Raw genomic sequence first — 25,943 nt, 5'->3', positions numbered from 1 at the left:
ATGAGTTGGAGTTTCTTGACGCGCCTTTTAGAGGAAATCCATCATCACTCTACCTTTGTTGGGAAGATTTGGCTAACGGTGCTGATAGTTTTCCGCATTGTCCTGACTGTGGTGGGAGGAGAATCCATTTACTATGATGAACAAGCCAAGTTTGTTTGCAACACCGAGCAGCCAGGCTGTGAGAATGTGTGTTATGACGCCTTTGCCCCGCTTTCTCATGTGCGTTTTTGGGTTTTTCAAATCATCTTGGTGGCCACACCGTCTCTCTTGTATCTGGGTTACGCTGTGCACAAAATCGCAAGGACGGAGGAGCGCAATGAGTACGATAAGAGGGCAAAGATGAGGTCTTTTCCTTTGCGCTGGAAGCAACATCGCGGGCTAGAAGAAGCCGAGGATGACAACGAGGAAGACCCAATGATGTACCCAGAAACTGAACTGGAAAGTGAGCGAGGCCATCGGGAGGCGAATCGCAGCAAAATCAAGCATGACGGCCGTAGACGGATCCGCGCTGATGGGTTGTTGAGAATTTATGTTTTGCAGCTGCTGGTCAGAACATTTTTTGAAGTGGGTTTCCTGGCCGGGCAGTTTTTCTTATATGGTTTTGAAGTAATTCCAAAATATGAGTGCATTACGAAGCCTTGCCCTCACATGGTAGACTGCTTTATATCCCGTCCCACTGAAAAGACCATCTTTCTGTTAATTATGTATGGGGTGAGCTGCCTGTGCTTACTCCTGAATGTTTGGGAAATGCTCCACCTTGGCTTTGGGACCATACGCGATGCGCTTAATAACCGGAGAAAGGAGGTGGATGATTCCTCAACATACAATTACCCGTTCACCTGGAACACCCCATCAGCTCCTCCTGGTTACAACATTGCAGTAAAGCCAGATCAAATTCAGTACACGGAGCTCACCAATGCCAAAATGGCTTACAAACAAAACCGGGCCAACATTGCTCAGGAGCAGCAGTATGGAAACAGAGCGGACAACCTCACGACTAACCTGGAGCACCTACATCGGGAAATCCAGGTTGCTCAGGAACGGCTAGAAATGGCCATCCAGGCCTACAACAGCCATAGCAACACACCCATCGCCAAAGAGAAAAGACTCAAAAAAGGGTCAAACAAGAGCAGCGTCAGCAGCCGGTCCGGAGACGGAAAGACCTCGGTTTGGATTTAATCGCCACAAACAGGTTGTGACTCCTCGTCTCCGGGAGGAACTGTCAAGCAGAATAATAACTTCCATTTCTATAAATATTTTGGTTCAGTTCATGTTTCAGAGGCACTGACAGCATGAGCCTGCGCTTTAAATAAATATGGTTGCACAAAGATCTTGCCTATGTATTCTGCTGAGCATTAGCGTGTGTCATGACAGCGTTATTAGACCTGCAGTCTGTCAGAGGTTTCTCCATATCGCGGAGAGCGGACAGCAGAAGGACATTCCAGGCCGTTAAATGCATAACTCTTCTATGGAACGTTTAATCGCCGGCAGGTTGCTGGAATGATTGGTTTTATTTCAGCGTCACATGAAACTTTTATGCACTTCTCCTCGTGTAAAGGAGTAACGGGCAGTTTCGGATCTCTGGAGTCTTTGATAAACCTTCCGTAAAAAGGGCTTGTACCGCCATCTGCACCACAGGTCTCTTTGGAGAAGCGACTCAAGGATTAAAAGTGCCTTGTTTTGTCAGTGAACAGAGAAATCCTTTTTTTTGTTTAACTTTTTTTGCACCTTTTTTTTTATACCGCATAGAAGACCTTATTGGAGAAAACAAGCTGCCTGGGTCTGTTCGCTCGGTGGACAGACACATATTCCTTTTTTGTATTAATGTTCAAGCAAAGAAGTCTGATTAGGAGGAAATCTTCCAACATACTTGATAAAAAGCAGAATTGTTCTTTTCTAGTTATCAATATCAACATCAACAGCGTGATTACGAAAACTCCTGTTCCCAAATTTGTGAAAAATTTTGTCTAAATGCCTGTTTTGGCCCAAGTCCTCGTCAGCATTATCTGCTGAGTTGCAGATCCGTTCCTAATACTAATGATTTAAGACATTTTAGTTACTAGGTAACCAGATCTAAAAGTATTAAGAGACAGCTCTTGAATACAATTTGATACTGATTAATTGTGGTGAAGCACAATGTTTTTCAGTTATATTTAGTACGTTAGAACTTCATACATGTGAAGCCACGGTTGCTGGTTTAAGGTGTCTTTTTTGCCTAAAAATAAGATGTGTTACTGTAGGTTTTGCCATCAGGTGCTCGTTCTCTGTAAGGACTTTTTTTTTTTTTTTTTTGGCCCGGGAGCCTTGACCTGGAATTTTTTTTTATGAGCATTCCAGTAACCATCAGTCCACTGTACAAGTCAACTTTTGTTTTGTACCATTAACGTTACAAACGTCTAGATTGCAAGCTCATCACATCCTGTTGACTCATCATACAGCGCTATGGAATATGATGGCGATACATAAATCAATAAATAATAACGCAATAAAGTGTAAATACGATAAATGCAAAATGGTTGTAAACAAGAAAATGTGTTAAGAGCTACAAAATAAATGTTTGAATTCCGGTTTCTTAGCAACTGATGTTGGCTTTTTTTGTATTTTTAAGGTTTTTATTTCTAATGATAGCTGCGCGGTCCCTTTAAATTCTTGCATTCTCTCTTTTGCAAATGCACCGGGGCATTTTGCAGAATCCCGGCATATACATTTGCCCCTTTCCCTACCCAGCCAGCCGTTTGTCTTCAGCCGAACACATCTTCCCGCACGTGATATATTTACCGCCACTCAGCTCCGACACTGGTTTGGAAAAGCCGCGGGGTCTTTTAAGACCTCTGTACACATGTGGAGAAACCATTCCCAACGATTTTAATGGGAGCCCTTCCCTGCCACTGATTGGCTGCTGTAACTAACCAATCGGTGGCAGGAGGACAGCTTCTTGCTCAGTTAAATATCCCGTCTGTGAGTGCTTTAACATGGTAGACTCCGTCTGGGAGCAAAGTGAAAACTAATGTATGACATTCCTGTCCAGGTAGTTCATTACTTATTGTTTATTGTTCTGTTTCAAGCTACATATTTTTAGTATAATATAATGTATAATGTCCATCATGTTGGTGAAATGATTTGATTTAATTTCAGTGATTCAGGGATTTATAGCCCATCTGTGGAAAGCGTTTACACCGCTAAGCCTGCTCATTCCATTGTCCTGATGATGTCATTTAGTTGTGCCTAGTTTACACGATCTTTATGGCTTGTATATATATATATATACAGTGCAAATCTGTAATTCAGCGTGGCTCAGCTCTTCTTGTTGGTTTAAGCACATTAAATGTGTATATATGGATATAGCTATTCTGTGTGGCCCCCTTAAACGATAAGAAATATGAAAGCAATGAAAAATATTAACCAGAATATTTATAATGAACCTCAAATTAATTCTGGCTAATAAATTAAGTCGCTGCACCTTCTATCTGGATTGAGTATTCAAAGGAAGACTTTTCTTGCATCGATCCAGTGTGGTTTGCATTTTCTTTTAGACTTTCACCGAAGCAAGACTTCAGCTAAAAATCTGCATTTTCTCCTTATTTGGTAACAATTGGGGAAAAAAGCAACATCATAACGATGAGGTTATTATGTGTGTCTCCCCCTGGCTGGAGGAGAATGAAGGTTGTTTGCGTTTAGGATACGTTTGCGTAACAGCAACAAACGAAAGCCATTCTGTGGAGGTGGAATCCTTGGGAAACAGGAGGAACGATTAGTTTCCCAGGGGAGATGGTAGACGCTATTCTAGTGGATACTTAAAAATATACTCTGACTTAACCCACTGCAGACTACTGACCTCTATTTGCGTCACATAATAACAGCACTTAATATTGAGTGACGTTTATATACATCGAGTGGCAAAAGAACTGCTATTTTGGACCTCGTTGGATGGGGAGTGACTTACTGGATCCGTGATGATCCAAGCCGATCCCTGTTGGTTCCATCTGTGATCTCTTTTGCAGCAGATCACCCCATGCTAAGAGTCAGATGCCTCTCTCCTCATCATGCCAATGGCGAGCTGTAGGCATTAAAGCGCTATAGCGATCAAATTGCTACCAAAACGGTTAATAAACACGCAGGCCGTTTTCCTCTGTGTTAGTGGGACAGTTTAATGACCCACTTATTGTCTCCTTGATTTTTTGTGTGTGGAGGGACCGGCTTATTTGGTTGCATTCGCTGACTACCTACCATGGCCTGAGAGAAGGCCGGCATCTACATTAGCCAACAGCATTTAATCCAAGCCACTGAAGTTCCCCTCCCTGGAGCCATCCTGTGTCTCTCTTGTCTGTCACGTTCAATTTGTCTTCATGCTCCGTTGAGTCCTTGTTGTCACGGTCTGAGCTGTAATTACTGGGAAGAACCAGCGGCAAATGACTTTGGATCTCCCGAGCATGGTGGGGGGGGGGGAGGTGGATTCCCCAGCTAGAGAAAAGTACAGCAGGTGCCAGCGGGTCCAGCACGTTCTGTAATCTCCAGACTCTTCTCGAGGCTTTCCTCCCTGCTTCATGGGTCTGATATCTCCCCCCAGTCTAGTAGATGTGAGTGTTAAGACTTTGTGGGTTGGAGGGAGGGGGGCTTTTTTTGCAGGGGAAACCAAATATTTGGATTTCAGTTGAAATGTTTGGTCACAAAGATGCTAATTTCTACTAATTTGGGCAGACAGCAAAGTGCTTTGTGCTGAACCCCGTATGTAACAATAACACAAGTCTTACAACAGACATTGGTGTTTGTATAGACAGTCTGGAAATAAGAGGTGATGCCCTCAGAGTCCTTCTTTTAGGGGTCCTCGGAAACATCCAGTCTCGGGGTCTCACAAGAATGAGTAATGGCCCTCTGAACAAGTGAGTGGGAATCAATCTGCGGTGGTCCTTTCCATAACCCCCTCTAGCTGAAATCACCAAAATCATAATAATTGTATAATAATTATAATACATTTAGGAATTTCTCAATAAAGACTCAAACAAGGAGTATATCAACATGTTTGGAGTCGTTTTTGGGTGCATCAGAGTCATCTCGGCTTGTACAGATATAATTCACCAGTGTTAACCCTTACGGTATAGTTAAGGAGATTCACTGTTTACACTGTTTCTCCTCCCACAGCGGAGATCATTGTTTAAATGGTTAAATGGTGTGTTAATGCTAGTTATATATGCATTCCAAATTAAGTGACATCAGGAACGTAAATGCATTTTGCTCTTTATATATATTTATATGTATAGCATCGGCGCCCCCTAATGGTTCACGATGATAAACATTTAGCAGCACTTTATGTACATAACACGGAACATTCTATATAGTATTTGTATTACTTTATCATCCGCAAGCATGTTTGGAACATGATTTCTCCTCAATCATATGAAGCTGGGATAATTACAGCAGCGTCTGTTCATTTCTACTAAGACAACAAGCTTCCTGGTGCTTTTCCAATCTGGCTTATTCTACATTAACCCCTTAAGGTCGATGGGTTTATTTTCTTAAATGTTTGTCTGGGACAAGATCCATTTTGTTACTTTAGTGATGTGTGCATTCAAACGGAATTGTTTGTTAGTTATTTTGTCAGTTATGGATCATATTTTGAAAGGAACCAATTTGGACAATTTTATGTGATGGGCCCATGTCTGTTTTTGGACCCCCTGGCAGTCCCCAAGTTTAATTTACCCCATCTTTGCAATAGTAGACCCCCAAGGCAACGTGGCATTTTGTGCCTATTTTTAACCATTTTCTGCCTAAGTTTTTGGGTGCATTTTTCTTACACAGTGCACTTTATATGAAAATTACAGAAAAATGATGTGTAGGCAATGGGGTTAACAGGGGGCAGCAGATGGAAGTTAGGGATGGGCAGCTGCTGGGGGGTGAATGGTAGCTGCATGGTACTCCGTAAAACAATCGCCGACACAGAATCCCGGCTGGGAAAAGCAAGAAGTACAGTAGAATGAAGTGTCCTTCCTTTTGCCTTTCCTTCCGCACACTCTGCATTGCTTTTGGGGGTTTCTCTTTTTGATTGTTGGGGGGATTTTATAAATAAAGTGGGCTTCAGCAGTCCTTCCCACTCCTGGAGCTGCCGAAGGGCCAGGTGCATCAGAAGTCAACACCCCGGAGATCAACTGGAGCTGAAATTGGAGAAAAGTTTTTGCTCCGGGGTGCGGCTTTTTAAAAATGAGGAAGGCATTGTGGGTGGCGATCCGCATCGTGTAGATTGCCACCTTTTTGTACCATGCCTTACACTTCCTCATGATAAGGTAAGGCTGTAGCAGCTGGTCTGCCAGGTCCACACCTCCCATATGCTTATTAAAAGCCCTGACGCACGCTGGCTTCAAAGTAACCCCAGCTCTGCCACGGACAGGAACGCGCATAGTGCTTTCGTCATGGATGGTGCTGAGCATGTACACATCCTTCCTGTCTCTAAACTTAAGTTCCAACAGAGTATTTCCCCCTTATTTATAAAAAAAAACAAAACTAAAAATCCTAAAACTAACTCCTAACGCAAACAAATTCTAACTGGATATTTGGGGGAAGGGTACCTAAACTACTACTAACATTTTTTTTTTTAGATTTAAAAAAAAAAAGCAATAAAATAAAGATCAAACCCAAAAAATCTAATCATCAGGTAAGAAAATAAATGGAAAATAGCAATGGAATACTGAGATAACTGCTCAGTAACACACAAAGCCTCCTCTCTCTCTCTCTCTGATACAAGACCAAAGTGAAAGTTAGCAAGAGGTTGGGCTTTGTTGGGTCACTGAGAGGTCATTTTTTGGGATGTGACCACTGTGATTGGTTTTCACAGTGATCACATTACTGTTTTCAAAAAATATTGCATGGTCTGCCTAAACTACCAAGGCAACCAGGATCAACCAGAGATCCTCTTGTTCTTTTCATGTGCAAATATGCACCTGTGATTAAGACAACTTTCACACCCTTTACTGTCGTTATATTTTGGAGAAGGACATTGGGCGCTCTAAGAAACCTTTTATATAGTAAAAAAGCAAAATAATAAAAAAAAATAATGGGAACATTAATTTTATTTTGTAATAAATTAATCCATCTCCTGTTCAGTTAAAAGCGGTGACCAAAATCCATTAGTAAAACTAATTTCATCTTCTACCCCCACTGTTGGAGGGACATTCGGTGTTGCTCTGCTGTAATTTGGTGATGTGTTTTTGGTATCAAGACGAAGCGTATCAAATGTACAATTTGAGATAAAACATTGTTTTAGCTAATATCTTCTTCCAGATTCCAGCTACCCACAATGTACCCAATACTAAAATAAATCCAGTTGTCCAGCTCTGTTCTTTCCTGTTCTGTGCCTCCATTTGCGTTCTTCACAGTTTTACCACCTTGACTACACTACATGTTCTCGGCTCTTTAAAATGATGCATGCTGTGGCAGTAAGTTAAACATAGCAATACAAACACCAAAGCACGTTGGCTTGGCAAGTCGTAAACTAAAATAACGGGACCATTTGGACTCAAGTATGAAAAAGCCACCTTGAGTTACTTTAAAGGTATCGTTGAAGTGGAATGGTGTTTGCCGCCTTGGCTGCCCCAATGCTCCAGGCTCAGGGCAGGAGAAAACAGTTGTATGTAACTGTCCTCTCCAAACAAATAAACCCAACAGGGCTAGTATCCAGACTTTTACTTTAGAGGTTTCCTTCTGGCATGATTTTGGCAGGAATTAGGTTAAAGGGCAGAAGAAGGGCTTAAAAAGGTACTTCCACTTGCATCTCTGGGTGGTGAAGTACATAGACTACAAGCTTTAGGGATGCTGCGATAGTTATGGATATGGTGGGGTCTGATAAAAACACCTAGATATGTTCTGATACGAAGAACTGCGCCAAGAGCAGCCTTTACTGGCTTTGAGAGAAAGTGGAGTCTCAGAAAGAATGGTCTTCCCTCTAACATTCTGCAAAACATAAATAAGGTCATTCCCCCCACAACTCGGAACACCCTCAGCTTTACTAAGGAGCTTTCTATGGCTTCATTATTCTATATGTACAAGAAAAATGTGTTGGTTTAGATGCTAGATTCCCCAAGCCGTTCACCATGCTGAAAACCTTTTTATGGCCTTTTTTATTTGGTATTTTTAGGTATATTTAAAGGTAAATAACTATACCTAACACACACTTTCATTTGGAAATGGAATGCAAGTATATCTCAGATATTGTAATTGTGTTGACAAGTGATGTCACTGGCAATTACACCACTGACATTCACCATTGTAAATGGTAAGTCCCTTCTTGATCCAAGATTAATAATTACTGGTATGATTGATCATAAGCCCCACCAACCTTTACAAGGGATCCCGACAAGTTTAAAGATTTAGTTCCCCTTCAACGCAGTTTATTTGTGGGAAAAATAACATGTTAAAGGGCCAGTCCCTGTCAGGACAAAGAGGATTAATGGCAGTGACATTTTCAAGTGGTCAGTCTCTCCCGAGACCAACATTTTTAACGGCAGTAATGTTTAAAGGTTCACTCCATTCTCTTGTATGAGTTTCTGCCTTTCCATGGCCAGCAGGACCGACGGAAGTTGTATATGATTTCTTCAAGGCTCCCAGATGTTAAGCATCTATGTTGTTGCTTAACGGTTAGTTTGTTACCAAAAGGAGAGGCAGTTTATGTGTTCCGGAAGACAGGCAGACAGATCCCAATGAACCCATATTGTTACGTTTGTTCTGTGGCTCCTCTTCCATTCTCCAGATAGTTTATTTTTATTTTGCTTGTTTCCTTAGAAAGGCCTAGAGGTGTCAGGGGAATGATTGAGAAAGTTGAAGAATGAAGAGAGAACGCACAGTAGACATTCAGACGCCTATCCTCCTCCAGATCTGAAATGTAGAAAAATAAAGCAGTTAGTATTAGAAACAACCGTTTTTATTATTAGTCCTTGTGTTCACTTCTGCGTTGTGGTCTATTGATAGGGTTTGTGGTCACCTCAACTATCTGGGGTCTCCTACATTAAGGGCACCCAGACTTACCATCTATTCCCCAGGTTATACCTTCATCAAATTACTCTTTTATCCCAGTCTTTCTGGGACATACTTAAATTGATTATAGATAAGGTAAGGGCTATGGGAAGGAACCTTCTGCTTTTCCAATATGAATTTATTGCCCGCCTGCTATCAGTTCAGCTCTCTTCAGTGAAAAGTTTTTTCCCAAGAGAGCTAGACTTTGACTTTGATATGGCTGAGTAATGCTCAGATGATACATTTATCCCTTCTTGTATCACATTTTATTTATATAGCACCAGCAGATTCTGTGATATTATTAGAACAGGGGAACAATTAACAATATACAAAGCTGACAATACCATTAACACTCATTAACACATACTGATACCAAAGGAGAAGAGAACCCTTTACTGTATGTTAAGAGGTAGCCTAATACAGCCCCAAATACAGCTTTCAACTTTTTGGCTTATCTCTGTCATAACCCGTGTAGTAAGTAAAGTAGGCCATAAATAAACTATAATTCCAATTTTGCATGCAGGTAATTGGTGCTTTGTAGATACATACCGTCCTCTTCGAATGTTCCTTTTTAGAAAGATTAAAAAAAAACAAAAACATATTAGTTAGTAAGATTTTAAAAACTTTGCCCCTTACACTGCAGAGAATATATATATATATATATATATATATATATATATATTATCAATATCACTGATTTCACATGAAACACAAAAAGTACCCACACTGATAAAGTAATTGTCAATGGCCGGTCATGTATTATTTGGAAAGTTATTGCTTTCTTTTCCTATCCTCCAAAACAGAAGCCCAGAGTCTGAGACACCCAAAGATCCACCTTATATATATAATATGGCCATGCCACAGTTATTCACATTTACTCGGTGTAAAACTTACTTGAAGCCCCATCCTGTTCCCCCGAGTACAATGGCAGCAATGAGCACAGCTCCTGCGATGGACCCAATGATTATATTCGTACCGCTGGGACCTGGAGAATAGGACAGGTAGATTTTACCAAAAAATGCAAATGTGTAAAAATGCTAAATTGCGCATAAAATGCTATAGTAGACTTTACTGTGTGGAACAGACCCCAGGTTTGCGGGTACAGAGATGCCAATATAAGACCCTTAGACACCAACTCATCACATTTTAAGATCTAAATAATCGTAGATTTAGACCCAAACATATTTACTCTGGGGCTTAATTATTCTGAAATGTATCCACGTGATAGGCTGAAATATTAGAAAACCTTATGTATTGTGTGTCAACTTGTCATGTCCTGGCTACCCATTGGCACAGCACTGTGGAAAATGATGTCACTACATAAAACAACAGATAATAATTAGCCATTGATGACATAACTAATCTAGTTATCAGTGTTTTCATATCTTACAAAGAGGCTAAAGGATATAATGGTAACCTGTCCTATACATAGGCATTTCTTAACTACACAAGAAAGACATGACCTTGTCTTGTTACATTGTGTTGTGTCGCTGTATTCTGACTACTCTTGATTAAACTTGATGCCCAGTTTACCCAACTACATTCTTCCAACCACTACTGATACCTGGTTTGATTTACTGATACATGGTTTGATAAATAGATATAACCGAGTACCTTTATATCTCTCCCCCACTCCTGTTGGCTTTGGGACAGGGAGTGGATCATATACACTGCAGTCCTTCCCGGTCCAGTCTGGGTGGCAAATACATTTGCCTTCATTGCTGCATACCTGTGGGTATAGAAGGCATCAGGACTGCCACATTATGTGACTCTGAAACATGTTCCCTCTGCCTTTCTCTTAAAACTACACAGTGCCAAAGATTTGAGCAGCACAATGCGGACTGCTGCCATGTCAAATACACTTTCACCATGTATTAGTAATAAATAGCGCTCATCCACTTAACCAGCAAATATGTTGTCTGGAGAAAGTAAATGGAAACAATGTATTCTCCTGTTTCCTGACTCAAAACTCTGGCAATCCCTCACAACTTACCCCGTGGTCCGAGCAGACCCCACCGGTCGAGCTGCTGGGACAGGAGCTGAAGTTAAAGACTGCAGCAGGGAGGCACCTCCTGTCCAGACACATCATGTTAGGGCCACATGGTGTCCCATCGTCAACGTACCCCAAATACGAGCCATCTGGAAGCACCACCTGCCCTCCTCTAAATATACAAAGGAAAGAAAAAGGCATTTAACACATGTGTAAATCTTTACATATCACTAAATTATTTTTTATGGATTTTGAAGTAAAATAATGCCCCCCCCAATTCATTATGTAAACCGTACATAATTATTTTCACGTAAATATAAATCAGCAGTTCTGTTTGATTTTTTTAAAGATGACTTTGAATATTTAGTAAGTATCTGTAATCCAAACTATGAAACTATGAAAAATAGGCACCAATGAGGGTGACGCTATCCTACCAGATATATTTTGAGACATTTATAGCATAACGGGGTGGATGTATGAGATATGTTTATCCACTATACTTTTTCACATATGTTACCTGCAGTCCAGGTAGCGGTTTTGATGATAAAAGCTCATACTGGTGATGTCACCATTGAGTTCTCCGATCCTTGGAGTTCCGGAGATGTTGGAACATAGGAGGTATCCACAGAGGACATCCCTAGAGAGAAAAGTGTCACTTTTTAGGCCAACGTATCATATCAGCGTCATGTTCAGTTGGTCCACTCAGAGTTAACTCAGGTATACATCACCCTTTCACTTACTGTTTGTTGCATTGTATCCATGTTTCTCCAATTTTCCCACAGTTTCCCTTCTCGGTCCCTTCAATATTTAACTTTTCATAGCAAAACCTGTCGGATGCACCTGGCAGAGAAATAATCATGGCAAATTGGGATCTTTTCACAATTATCAGCCACAATATGTACATTGGTACTAGTTGGCTCATAACACTACAATGATACTATGAGACGAGCTTATGCCACAGATGGGCCACAGAGTTTAGCTACATGGTCTAACCCTATGGCATCAGGTGTAAGTATCCATGTCAAGCCCCTAGCTATGAATAACTACTATCAAGATTGATAACATAATACTCACTGCGTCCCCACAATGCGCTGCACTGGCGGTCTCTGGTCTTACATCGCCCACCATAACAACGGCCCTGTAAGTCAAAGTTTTCAGGACCTCAGAGTAAAGAGGGGCCACAAAAGCTTTCTGAGCTCTGTTCCTCAGATAAAATCTGAATTCTTTTTCTGACATTTTGTTCTAGATTGGTCCAATAAAAGGCATCAAGCTCGAATAAAGACCCCATTTTCTCTTGGACCAATAAGGCTATATATATATATTATTTCTCCAAATATCTTCTAATGATTCTCGCCTTTATGCGATTCACTGGTAGATTTAAATGAGACGGTATTTTCCTGAGACTTCTTCAGGCTTTCAGTGAATAATCAAGTAAACTGAAGATCAAGTGATGTCTACAGGTCATCATTTACTGGACATACAGTATGCCCTGACTTACTGGCTACACGGAAGGCAGCATATCCCACAATCACTAACTGGGATGGTCCACCAGTGCCTTCCATACATTGATCACTTGAGTGAACTTTGGAATTCCACCCATTTGAGATTCTTGGTATACATTGTATTTTGCACACACTACACTCTATGCTATCAATCACAGCACACTCTCTTGATGAAGTTATACACTAGAAGGTCACCTGTTCGTTGTCACAGAAGTATCCATCTTGCTTGTGTAGATTGGGAGGGCACTGTGTGAACAAAATTAGAGGGTTTTTTTAGCGTTTTTGAAACATTTAACTTGTGATTTTAAGGCAGCCGCTTTCACGAGTCCTCCCTGACACGAGATTACCCCATGATTTCCATTTTGGAAAGCTGTCAGCTTCACTCACCACGCTGGAGTCTCCCAGGCAGGTCTCTGGCACGTCGCATTCATTAACGGGCTCTCGGCAAATGGTCCCTCGCGGTTCATACTACGAGGCAGAAAATCATTTTTAATCACCTTTCTGAGATGGAGATGTGGAAACAACGGCTATTATCAGTGAGGGATGACCTATGTATAAATGTTTTTGTGGTTTCCGCCTGTCCATTTCCTCCCCACATGTGGCCACAGAATCCTTACCTTGCAGCCTCTGCAGCACAGACCATCGCTGCACATGGCGTCGTGGCTAAGTGTGCATTTCTTGCAGCAGTTCCCAGCTCCTGACTTCATACATTCCTGGAAAAAGTTGAAAATGTGTTCCGCTAAATGATAAGAGCTTTTTGTTTGGCTAAAAAAACGTTAGACTGTTCCTTTGTTACAGCGTAGATCTTATGCAACAAAGAAGGGTTTGGAACCCCAAGTTTCAAGACAAGTGTTGCAAAAAGGCAGACTTCTGCAATGTATTTGGGGACTTTCAAGGCTCATTGTGTCTGCTACCCTGTCCTCTCCTAATCTTCAAGTACTGAAGAGCGTGTTGGTGCTTCATAATTTAGACTTTCTATACTATAGACTCTAGAACCCCCCTAACAAGATACTCACAGCAGGCGACCCACAATCACATTCCTCCCCGACCTCTACGAATCCGTTCCCGCATGATGGAGCATCGAAAAGCTAGAGGCAGAGCGAAACAGAAAAAAACGAGTAAAGGGATAGCTAACTGACTTCAGTTCATCCAGGAGGCTGGGCAATCAATATCCGTGCAGAGTAAATGCATGGTGATCAATAACGGTTCAAAGTGGAATCTAAGTAATAAATATTAGTCCAGAATAGAGCCACTTAATGCCGGATAAAGGCTGTTCTGGTGGAGGCATAGCAGGCCATATTAGTTTAGGTAAATGTATAGCTTTAATAGGAGTTAATGAGTTTTATTTATGGGAAGAGGCATGGAATTGGTAGAAATGGAAAATATATAAGTTTAGGGCAGAATCTTGCTACTAATTAAGGTTTATGTGCCCAAAAGTGAGCAGTACTCTACCATACTATTAGTAGCAAAATATCTACATTTTTTTTTATGAACAGATAGGGGATAATTATTCCCAATCCTTTCTCGGAATACATTTTAACAAAGTGGTACCATATTGTGAAAAATGATTCCAAACATAAAGGTAAACCACAGAGGGATAAAACCCATGTCTTCATTTTGATTTATTGCCATGGGTCTTTTTTTTCCCACGATGACACCATAGTAGACGGATCATTGTCTCCAGCTTAAAAGGAAGCCAGTTGGTATATACCAGTTGGTATTTATTTTGTATGTCATAAGTAAGCTATTTTGTGCAATATGGCAACTGTGGCATCACTGCTGCCCCAATAAAATGCTATGGGTTCTGTACCAGGTGTTGTCACAATATATATATATATATATATATATATACACATATCTATACACACACAACAGAAGAACAGAAAGGTGGATGTGTGATAGTACTGTCAATGGGTATCTGGGTACTAGAGAACCTATTTTTGGGTACCTGGTCAGGTCCTCTTTTGTGTAACCATGCCACTGCCACTGCCTATGTTAACCCCGTTTAACTAGTGAGTGTGATGAGGTCTGGTACTTGGGTTTCTACGTGCAAAAGTTTCATTGCCAGCCTTGGAGGCTTATAGAGCCAGCCCTTAGGTGTGGCGTGAAAGGTAGAGATAATTTACCCCCCATCAATACAGAGTCATGCCTTAGCATCTTATAAACAAGGTGTCCATTGTCCCTCACTTACCTTTAGAGGTTTATTAAAAAGACAGCTTCCGCCCCCGTCTTGCAAGAACTGACTGTATTCATCAATACTGCAGCGGGAGAACTTCTGAGGGAGGTAATACCTACAGAGACAGAGGTGCCATTTACATACTGACTTCCCCATAATAAAGCAAATTATATATAACGACGTAAATGTCCATAGTAGCTACAACAAACAAAAAGACATGACTGTAGAACTGTATCATCTTATAGTGAGAAACTCCAAAAACCATACTTAGTATATACCATACTTAAAAAAGTGATCGGATAACCGGTTAACTCTTAATTACCGATTCCTGGTAACGGTTACACATTTACTGTCACTCCCAGGAGCAAAACAGATATACAGCAGAAACATAGGGTTCACATCATGTCTTACAAACACCAAAGTGTTCGAATAAACGATCTGTTAGGTACATGCGCAGACGTGCGTGGATCACGTTCATTGACATGGATGACTTTTAGTATCACTCAAGGTCTCAATAAACAAATATGCTAGCAATCCATAGAACCTTGGAATAGAATAATATGCCCATTGGATGATATCTTTAATCATTCTTGTTTTGTGTTCTATCAGACGCTTACCCGGTGTCCTCCATGATACACCCCAGCCAGAGATCCGGGCACTTGCAGTCGCCTACAGAGGGGAAGCCACATTATGAACTTCACATGGATATCAGAAGGGGTAATCCAGTCTGAACCATTTTCCATACTGGGCCCTTACCAGCTGATGTGCGTGGTTTATTCCACATCATCCCAAGGTTCTGCCCCAGGGTTTGTGCTAATGTCACGGCCATTGAGTTCATGCTCCCATACTGCAGAGAGGAGAGTAAACCAAATGCACAGTTAATACACTGAGCTAAAGGAGAATGTAGTAACGGTTTGTGGTAACATTGTCATAAGTCATTGTTGTATTAAAACAAACTCTTATTAATATCTTATTTCTGATACAAACACGCAAGATGTTTCTTATTCAGCCTAATCTGTCCAGCTGAAGTCCTAGAAGCTTCAACGATATACTCATAAAAGTCAGATCTCGGTAAAGAATGAAAGTGCCAGTAACCTAAAGATTGAGAAGATCCCTACATTTTATGTACTTGCATAATGTCCTGTACTATACGCATACCTAAAAAGTTATAGATGTGTTATACTGACCTCGTTCACTCCACCGCCAAGGGTCGGAGAGCAGATCCCACCAAAATACGCTGCCCCGCTGCGGCTGCTTTTGAATGTGCGACCTCTAAATAAAAAAGGAGTCTATTTAATGTTTGCAAGAATTATAGACCGGTCCCTGCGGGAACAATGACAGCTAATGACAGCGGCGGGATTAATGGGGTAAGCAATGCAATCATTAACTTATTCTTCAATCATATTTAGTCATAACGCTTGCTTACATTGGTTACTCTATATTTCTGCTTTATAACCCAAAATTATAGCAATGAGGTCTACTGAGCATGACGATGAGTTGGATGAGTTATATAATAAGGTGTTGCTAACCCTATTGGACTCACGAGAAGAGGTGAGTAGCATCGCTGTGCTCCGAGATCTCCGTTCTCCGGTATCTCATGAAGTCCGCCAGCACCTGCAGTGGCTCGTCGGTCACCGATATCTTGTCTGCTGTTGTCCACGTTTCCATGCCGACCAAGACAATCTTGGTGTTCAGCTGGTCCCTAAAAATCTTGGGTTGTGGAGTAAGGAATGAAAGGGGGGTTGGGAGGGGGGATCACAGGGGGGAGGGGGAACTGATTAGGGAATCTACAGAGGCAGAAGGGGCAGAGAGGTGCAGGACACTGACAATCCCAAATTAAAACAAACCAGTTGAGAAAAGTATTCCGGGCTGTTAACGCAGACCCTCACAATGTCGCTACCCAGTTTGCTTCTGAATAACTTACTGTAACGTATAAAAGTGATTCTGGTGCAAAGTTAAGATCAAATAAAAGAGGTCTTGTCACCATAGCAACCAATCAAACTGTCCAGTAAGCAGTAACATTCCATTGGAAAACTTTGCACCAGAAACAAATTCATATTCATACCCCTTTTGTGTTCCTATGTCATTGGAAAATAACCCCCCCCATGTATGAATGAAGAGACTTAAGTAACATTTAATGGGTTTAAGGAAATGTGGGATTTCCAATAATTAATACTTAAACTCCATTTTCTTAGGGGCATCATAGGAGGCAAGAATTGCTGACTCTACCCCTTCCCGTTCCACCCATGCCCATGCTACAAATATTTAATGTTCAATCGTTTGAAGGGGTGCCTAAGGATACAATGTGTATCCGGCCATGATTAAAGGGTCAGTCCCATCTAGAAACAAAGCGATTTAAAGGCAGGAATGTGTTTAATGGCTTAAAGGGGCAGTCTGTTTTAAAAAACACCTAAGGACAGTAAAAGAAGTATAAAAAATTTGGCAGGCGGGTTACTTACGGCATCAGCGACATTCACCACTGTTTTCACAAAGCCACTGGTGAGGCTCAAAGATTGACGCTGCTGGTCATACTGAAAGGCAGGACAGGTTAAATTGAATTAAACCACATGTGAATTAAACTGCAACCATCAAACCTTAGATACCGCTTACACGGGTTGTACCCATTAGCAGGTTACTTTGTCATGGGCTATTGAAGGGTTAATGCTTGAAGAGTCTCGGGAACAGCTTATTTAGAAAGTTCCCCATACGACCAAAGAATTTTGAGTCCTACAGATAAAGAAATGCTGCCCCCCAAAGGCCAATCGCAGGGCACACAGGACAACCAAATGTGCCAGCTGATGGCTGGTGGCCTGGGTCCCAATATTTGGCATATGTTGGGGGAGGGGCAGATAAGAGGCATTACTATATGAACCAGCGTATGAGGTCACATGCCGTAATGTTTCCCTGGGAAGGGAACCCAAACGGTAAGCATGCCTTGTACTGTGACACTCACCATTTGTCGATCGTTCACCACCATAAGCTCAATGTATTTGGTTTCAGTGAGAGCGGAATGGACAGTCCGACGGACCTACGGCAATCAAACAATAAAGTGACGTTCACGTCCGTTTACTAACCGGCATGAAACGATCTACACATATACCTATATTCTGAATTCTCTCCTACTAAGTCGATGATATATCCCAGAATGCAACTGACCTCTATCCCAAATTGGCTGCTCATTGCCCATCTAGTTGTATCTCCATAATATGCTATCTTATTGGTTCCATAAACAGGGAATAGAAGAAGTCCCAAAATGAGTGCCCAAAATGACCAAATCAGAACCGAATTTCCAAACCATACTTTTATAACACGTCAACAGTTTATTGGATTGAATGTAGTTGAAAGCAGTGTTGGTACATTTGGTAGATAAGTCAACTGTATCAATAAGGCCAGGATAGTCCCGACATCTGTAGGTCCACGGGGCTGAGCATGCATATAGGAAACCGGGTGTTATTTGTGGCGTACCATGATGCCTTCCACATAATGTGGGCTCTACGTGTCACAATAGTGCTGACAATTAGAAAAAGAATTCTATAGATGTTCTACAGCTTGATTAAAAAGTAGTAACATTACTGTCCCTCAATTTGGAGAAATGTGTCCTAAATTTCAGACTACGATATATCCAAGGAGAAAAGTCTGATTAGGTTTCCCATAATATGTAGTCCATGTGTAGTATGGACTACATACATAGATAATACATTAAAATGTTATGGTACAATACGCTCACCTGTCTTTTCCTGCGCGTTTTGGGTCTGGAAGGAATTCCCTCGTGATGATCGCAGCCTATGGAACATAAATGTCATACGATGTTGGTGTGTAAACTTGTACGCTTCTTGTTGCATGATAACGTACATTTACATGATAACATATGTATCCTGCACGGTGTGAATGGTGTGTTTACATGCACTGGGTGTATTAGGCGTCACATACAATAAACACGGAGAGCGCTTCTGTTTACGCTGGGCCGTGTTTTTCTGTAACGGTTGAATGTTGAGTCATGAGTTGGCACCCAGGTCTTATTACACAGCACACGCTGAAGCGTGAACTATTGTAGACAGTCTTATCTGATAAAAGTCTTACCTAATAATCAGCTACCTGGACCTGGCCTTCTGCTTAAACTATTGTTTATATATCCCCTCGTTTTCTTCCAAAGACCTCTACACCTCAAATTAAAAGGGGGCATAGAGATGATACCCCTCATGCCAACTCTCTCCACTTCCCTCCCATGGATTCCAGGTGATCTTGGGAGTCACTCCCAAGAGTCACAGGGCAGTGGTTTATACTGGCCCAGGTTGACTAGTCCTAGGACAACGAGTCTAAAGGGTCAGAAGCTCCTCTTGGACACTTGGGCTCCTGTTTTGTTTCTTAGTCGTTAAGCTTCTTGGGAAATCTTTCTTGTTACCATCCCATTCATTCTACAAAGGTCTGTGCCTGGCCAGCCTCTTATACCTGACACCACGTGTCCTTCTCGGGAGGAGCACCCGGATATAGCACCATGTCCCAGCACTACGCACGGGAGTGGGCAAGCAAGATGGCAGATAGGTCCCGAGGGGAAGATGGGAGCATTGCAATCACAGCTGATTCTCCATTATTGATAACGCCTTTCCTGCTTGACATACACATGGTATTGTATGTATTTATCGCGTGTGCCATGACCCCTCTCTAGTGTTCCTATATATACTATTCAACAAGGCTGTCTACCTGGATGTGAGCATCTACTGATTCGCTGGATCACATGAGGCCATCGGTCTGACTCCTAAAAATAATAAAAGAGATAAAAGCAAAACATTTACATTAGATTGATGACGTGGTGGGCTGTGCAGTCACACCTTCTTTGTATTTACCATTTCATATATCACGCGTTTAGTATGTGTTGTGTTAGCTTTTTAGTAACTATTATACACTAATTTACTTCATAATATATAATTTCACATAGCAAGGATATGTTCACTTGTGTTCTATCGCGTTCTCAGTGCGCTCTATAAATATCACATACCTCCTTGTTATGTTCCATAGGGGATAGCGTATACGTGTATAGTCCATCAGAAAACGTTCCACTGCAAAAACAAAGCAAACACACAAACGCGCTACATACAATGTGTGTGTATGATAAAAAAAAGTGAAGGAACCCTGATATTCTAAATAAAAGGATCTGGCAAGATATTTGTATGCGGAAAGAAGCTGTACAGGGACCTGAATATCAGACAGGAATAGAAGATGGATAACTGCACTCACCTGAGTCCATGGCAGGTAGATATGGCAGCCCACGATCCCTCCATCCCACGCACGTGGCCCTGATAGTAGCAATGATCAGAGGCTCCCACAGGATTCTATAAGGAAGGTTGGACCTGGTATTATATAACCTCCTTATAACATAAATATATATCCCCCCCCCCCCTATAACAGTTCCTATTAGGGTATAGCAATGCTCATTCATCAGTTTCCAAACAATGGAAACATTCACAAATCCCTATTTGACCCCCCAAGCCGCATTCTATGGGAGGCGAACGGACCCTCAAATTCTTTTAGCGTTATTTCTGCTCCACTTATAAATGTGTCTCCATTATGTAACATAAGAGAGGGAGCCTCGTCTCTGCATGACTGCAGCGCTGGCCAACCGCATCGGCCTCCGCCATGTGTGACACTGACGGGCCAAGCGTCCACTTGTGTGTGTGTCACAAAGTGATCCCTGGCCTGTTTGGATGACGCTGAGTGACCTTGATGTGACATTAATAAACTGCGTGACCCCACTGCTGTTCATGTGATACCATATTCCACGTATCTAGATTCTGTGTGAAAGACAGATGACCAGATCTCTTTCCTAACACCTTTCTGAATGCCTCTCTCGTTCATCTGACGGTCTGAGAGCATTCCCCACCCTCCATTGTGTGTAAACAGATCTAGGGCACTTCTAATTCCCATCATCGTCATCATCATTATCATCATCATCACTACTCACCATTACCCTAGTATTGTTTTGGTCACTGTAATGAACTTCCACATATCTTGATGACAGAAGATTACTATAAGTATAAAAATAATAAAAATATTAATAATAATAATTCCATGACCCATACACTTTGCTGTATGGTTAGGATTATTTGAACAAGCAGGGTTGTTGTTCGACATGTGATCCATACACCAAGCAATATGAGTCGTGGCAAATTTTTCATGGTGTGATATGGAGGTCATTTAGATTGATGTAGTTTGGCAGCTTCTGATGAAACAATTCTAAATATTGACTCTGGGGAAAGCTGTAACGAAAAGCCGCGTGGGTCGCTTGACAGCCGTGGACAGACCGAGGCAATCTCAACAGATTGCTTCGGAGATCCAGTTGTATGGCAGGACCTTAATGACAACATAGTCACAATATACATCACAATATTTCAAAGGGCCATATAGGGCCACTTTGTCCTTTAGGAGGTGCAGTTAGATGCATGGCAGTGGGTGGGACTTTTTATGTGGCTTTGAGATGTTGAGTGCCATCTATATAATAGATATTGCATTTGCTGACATTTATGTACACATTATTGGGGCTTTTTGGGCTGTAGATCCCTGTAAAACCCTCATACACAGCAAACTATCTGAGCTGCTAGCAAAGAGGGGCATCAGGGGAGGAAAGCAGGGCAGAAACATTTGGTTCCTCTTAAAGAGGGACATTTGGGACGTTTGGGTCCCCACCAATACGTTACAATCTGAATGTATAATACACACGTATTTGTGATTACTTTGCACATAATAATTATTTCTGTTGCCAGAAACAAAGATGGGTTATGTAGTTACATATTAAAAATTCCCTTTCTAACTTACTGGTTCAGCTCCAGGTCCAGCACGATTTTCTTCCCGAAGACTGGCACCAGAAAACTGGTGCTCGCCAGATGGGCAGCCTGGAAATAATTCATGAACTGGCCGTAAGGCACGGGGGGGGAAAAGAACGATATTATTAGAAATAATTGTCTTCAGATGGAAGGAGCCACTCACACAAACAATATTAAGCAATCAGGAAATAAGCTAATAGCATAACCAGCGATATGTCTGTGAGTCGCTGTCCTAGGGCTGACCCAGGCTGCCCTCGGGACCATCCTCGAGAAGCATCCCTTTCTCACACCACGAATTGTTTGTCCCGATTACTGGGAAATAACATAATATACCGGCCCTCAACCTAAGGTCGGGTTTGGGGAAGGAATACTTTGGAGGTCTGTCCCTAGACCTCTGATCTTCTTGACCAGCCCGATGAACAGCATCTCACTAAGGAGCCCAATCTCCCAATAGGGAGATCTGCCCCGGTAATGCACACAGGGGCTGCTGACCCCCAAAACGTCCATCATTTCCAGCCTATAGCTTTCTATAGAAATTGAAATATTCTGAAAATAATTCCAAAACTGCTTCCAAGAGGATCATGGGAGTTGTTGTCCATTAACACCCGGAGAGCTGTAAATTGCTTTCCACCGCAGTAGAGTCAGGATACGAGATGGCACACTTTCATACTAAATATTAAATGACACTGCAGAACATTAATCCAATACATGGGATGTGGGAGACTTACTAGGTCACTGGCTGTTCCGCTTCTAACCTGGGTGTCCAGCTGATATCTGCGGGTTCCTGAGGTATGCCCCACTAGCCGGCTGGGGTAAATTATTTGGGGGGGATCCAGGGGCTGGTGCCATGAGTTGGGGGGTTCCTGTTTTGCTGTATTACGGGGTAAAGTAGAATTCACCAGTGGAAAACCTGTCGAAGAGGGGGCAATGAGAATGAATAAAGGGGAAAAGGAGGATAGATACAGAGATGCGGAGAAAAGGGATTATTGTTAGGAAAAAAACAGGATTTCTTAAAAGTTAAATAACGGAAGTAAAGAGAGACAGGAGATGAAGAAAGTGGAAGGGTAAAGTAACAGCAGAAAATAGTGTAAAAATAAAAACCAATGTGTATACAGGAATGACAGGGTAAAATATTAAAAGAGAAGCATGAATGAAGGAGATAAACGGTACGGGCAACCAGGAGAACGATGCAGGGGGTGAGATCCATGTGATAAATGCGGAACATTAAGATGAAAATGGAAGAGAGAAAAAGACACCAGATTGTAACTGCAGACAAGTTCTTCACAGCAAACAGGCACAAGTGACTATACATGCACTTCTCTCCCACAGCAAACCAGCTCTCCACGATCAGCAGCAGTCCTCTCCCCTCCCTCCCGGCGTTGCATACATCCACCTGATGCATTGCAGTAGATCTGTTGATGTTACAGAATGCAACGGGGAAGGGAAGGAGTTGAGGTCTGTGCCCTTTTGAAATAAATTTGGGGAGACCTGGTCCCATAAACTAGTTTGTGTGAAATGTCTCACTAGCCTTGAAAAAGACGTCAGCTTACGAATGTTCTACAATTGGAAATAATAGTGTTGCTAGGGGTAGATAGTTAGGGCACTTACAGGAGTAAGAAGGTTATGTTAAAGGATTGCAAAGAGGAAAATGTAACACATTTAGGTATCAGGGATGCAACAGGAAAGGCAGAAAGGTAGGTATCAGGTAGTAGAGATGACAATGTTTGAAAGGTAGGTATGAGGGATAGGATACTGCAGGGTAAAGGTGACAACGTAGGAAGGCTAAGTATCAGGGTATATGAGAGATAAGTATCAGGGTATATGAGAGATAAGTATCAGGGTATATGAGATGTAATTATAAGGGTATATGAGATGTAGGTATCAGGGTATAGGAGAGATAAGTATCAGGGTATATGAGATGTAGGTATCAGGGTAGAGGAGAGGTAGAGGAGAAGTAGGTATCAGTGTATAGGAGAGGTAAGTATCAGGGTGTAGGAGAGGTAGGTATCAGAGTATATGAGAGGTAAGTATCAGTGTATAGGAGAGGTAAGTATCAGGGTATAGGAGAGATAAGTATCAGGGTAGAAGAGAGGTAGAGGAGAAGTAGGTATCAGTGTATAGGAGAGGTAGGTATCAGTGCATAGGAGAAGTAGGTATCAGGGTAGAGGAGAGGTAGGTATCAGTGTATAGGAGAGGTAGGTATCAGTGCATAGGAGAAGTAGGTATCAGGGTAGAGGAGAGGTAGGGATCAGTGTATAGGAGAGGTAGGTATCAGTGCATAGGAGAAGTAGGTATCAGGGTAGAGGAGAGGTAGGTATCAGTGTGTAGGAGAGTTAGGTATCAGGGTATAGGAGAGCTAAGGGTAGAGGTAGAGGTAAAAATGTGTTTTACCTCACAAGGTAGAGGTAAAAATGTAGGAAGGGCAGGTACAGGTGATGGGAAAGGTAGGTGTTGGGGTATGAAGGATAGGTATCACAGGTTAGAGATGATTTTGCAGGAAGGGCAGATGTCAAGGCTAGGGAGGGTAAGTATAAGAGTGTATACATGACGGTATATGGAGAGTAGGTGTGAGGGTAGCAGAGAAGGCATGGATCTGGGGTATGGTATAGATGCCCTGGCTGCAGAGATGGAGATCAGCCGTGATTGACACCAGGAGGTGCAGCAAGGAGATGGGGTTCAGGAGATGGGGGTGAAGAGCTGGTGCAGCGCTGGGTGCGAAGAAAAGCTTGTGATGACCAGGATAATGAATGCAACAGTGAGAGAGAGGAGATTAGGAGGAGATCTGAGGATGGAGCGAAAGAGGACCAGGGACTGCGGTGATGGAGATGTGAGGATGATGGAAGGTACAGGAGAAGATTACACAGAGAAGGAGGCAGGAGGATGGAAGGTGCAGATAGGAGTGGTACAGGCTCATTACCTGCCCCTCTCTGGGGTAAAAGACTCACCCAGTTCCGGCATTGCAGAGATCACAGCAGCTACAACCCAGAGCAGCTCGAAACGCATCCTTCATACATAATAATTCAGCCCCGGGAGCAGGGGGCAGCCTCACACAGACATGAGCCCTGAGCCTGGGGACAGGGGACATCAGCCCGGGTTCTTTGTGTCCCTGTCACCATCAGGGTGCAGTGGAGGAGGCTGCGTGCGGTGGGATGCTGGATCTGCAGTGTGTGCGTGTAAGAGGCTCCAATATTAACATAGAGACACGTGAGGGATATTCTCCTCCTTCCTCCTTGCTGCTGCCATCCCTCTCCCTCCCCCCTATCCATGCACTCTTCTCTCCCTCACCCATCCTGCACCCTCTCACTCATCCATCTCTCCTGAACTCTCGCATCCCCTTGATCTATTTCGTATTTCTTATATGCAGTATGCATGTACAGCTACAGGAACCCAGTGATCTGTATATACAGGCAGATAGACCTAACAATATGTGCACTGTACATTGTATTATAGGTATGTGTTAATACACAGCACCATGTACACTGTCATATAAGGGATGGACCATATTCCTGGCCAGACTATGTTGGGCTGATGGGGTCTCCTCACCACCTACTGATGGGTACCAGAACTCCCATTTGGATGCTGAGTTATACATGGGCTGCCTGTACTGTTTGATGGAGTGAAATGGGATGCATGCTGTAGACTGGGGATGATTAACTGTGAGAAATAGAATTAAGTAATGAAACAATGTATTAAGGAAGATTGGACTCTGATTGGGCAATTTGTATTATTAACCGCTATTTGATGCTTCTTCCATTGAAGCCATTGATATCTATTTCAGATGTCTTTCTCTTTAAGTGTGGTTTTCACCCTGTTCTTGAATTCCTTGTCTCTTTTCTTCAGTGGTATTCTTTAGAGGTCACACAACCCATGGTGGAAAGTCCATGTTGCTCCTACAAGACCATTCTACAAGCACGTTTTGCCACTCTGACATACAGTAAAATATTCTGAATCAAGTTACCTGTCTTCAATCAGTGAATACACCTATATACCATAGGTGTATTCACTGATTGAAGACAGGTAACTTGAGCAAGAGAAGCATTTGCCAGTTTGAAGGCTGAAGGGGTATTTAGAAATCGGTACATAGAGTGAAGGCACCTCCTGTCAAACTAGGTTATCCTAGGAATCTGCCCATTTGCCCCAAGACTGGGAGGGTTGTACTAAGACTCAGCATCCAACCCTGGGAGTTTCCACCAGATCATGGAAGCAGTGCCTTGGTCCTCCTTGGTGCCGGGTTTAGATCTCTCCAAACGAAAGGCATTCATGGGATGTGATGAAAGAGAATGATGGGTGGATTGTTGTGGCAAATGAATACGCTTGTCAATTTGATTTTAAGCTTTGACCCATCCAATGGCAGATCATGTACTGACTCCCATGTCTACTGGCCCATGCCAGTAGGAAAAGATACAAAAATCCAACACAAATTTGTAAAGGCATGTACATTGGTTCATCATATAGAT

At 42.2% G+C, this 25,943-nt stretch overlaps 2 protein-coding genes across 2 annotated transcripts; one reads left to right on the top strand and one right to left on the bottom strand.

Annotated features, from left to right (window-relative positions):
• On the top strand, positions 1-1,179 carry LOC149274445 (gap junction gamma-1 protein-like). The gene has a single exon (XM_089505465.1). The coding sequence runs from the start codon at positions 1-3 to the stop codon at positions 1,177-1,179; it is 1,179 nt and encodes a 392-aa protein (XP_089361591.1).
• A 7,667-nt stretch (positions 1,180-8,846) lies between these two features.
• On the bottom strand, positions 8,847-24,489 carry LOC149274444 (disintegrin and metalloproteinase domain-containing protein 11-like). The gene is made up of 27 exons (XM_089505477.1): positions 24,432-24,489; positions 22,215-22,396; positions 21,479-21,555; positions 20,628-20,691; positions 19,904-19,998; positions 19,665-19,725; positions 19,370-19,421; positions 18,396-18,451; positions 17,622-17,696; positions 17,128-17,199; positions 16,212-16,378; positions 15,856-15,940; positions 15,425-15,515; positions 15,286-15,337; positions 14,684-14,783; positions 13,509-13,580; positions 13,110-13,205; positions 12,880-12,960; positions 12,688-12,738; positions 12,065-12,128; positions 11,731-11,830; positions 11,508-11,627; positions 10,994-11,162; positions 10,615-10,729; positions 9,895-9,985; positions 9,550-9,567; positions 8,847-8,862 (listed from the first exon to the last, which is right to left on the bottom strand). The coding sequence occupies exons 1-27, from the start codon at positions 24,487-24,489 to the stop codon at positions 8,847-8,849; spliced, it is 2,280 nt and encodes a 759-aa protein (XP_089361603.1).
• Between the last annotated feature and the right edge of the window lie 1,454 nt (positions 24,490-25,943).

Source organism: Sceloporus occidentalis, unplaced genomic scaffold, assembly GCF_023333645.1.
Source record: "Sceloporus occidentalis isolate IW3139 unplaced genomic scaffold, rSceOcc1.0.p SCAF_330, whole genome shotgun sequence".
Lineage (NCBI taxonomy): Eukaryota > Metazoa > Chordata > Lepidosauria > Squamata > Phrynosomatidae > Sceloporus > Sceloporus occidentalis.
This window is presented reverse-complemented; position numbering and strand designations above follow the sequence as displayed.

Coding starts and splice junctions, on each gene's coding strand:
- LOC149274444 (XM_089505477.1), bottom strand. CDS start 24,489: ATGCGTTTCGAGCTGCTCTGGGTTGTAGCTGCTGTGATCTCTGCAATG. Junction 13,581..14,683: donor TTTTTAATAAACCTCTAAAG/GTAAGTGAGGGA, acceptor CTCTGCCTCTAG/CTTTTCGATGCTCCATCATG. Junction 11,831..12,064: donor CAGCGCATTGTGGGGACGCA/GTGAGTATTATG, acceptor TTTCTCTGCCAG/GTGCATCCGACAGGTTTTGC.
- LOC149274445 (XM_089505465.1), top strand. CDS start 1: ATGAGTTGGAGTTTCTTGACGCGCCTTTTAGAGGAAATCCATCATCAC.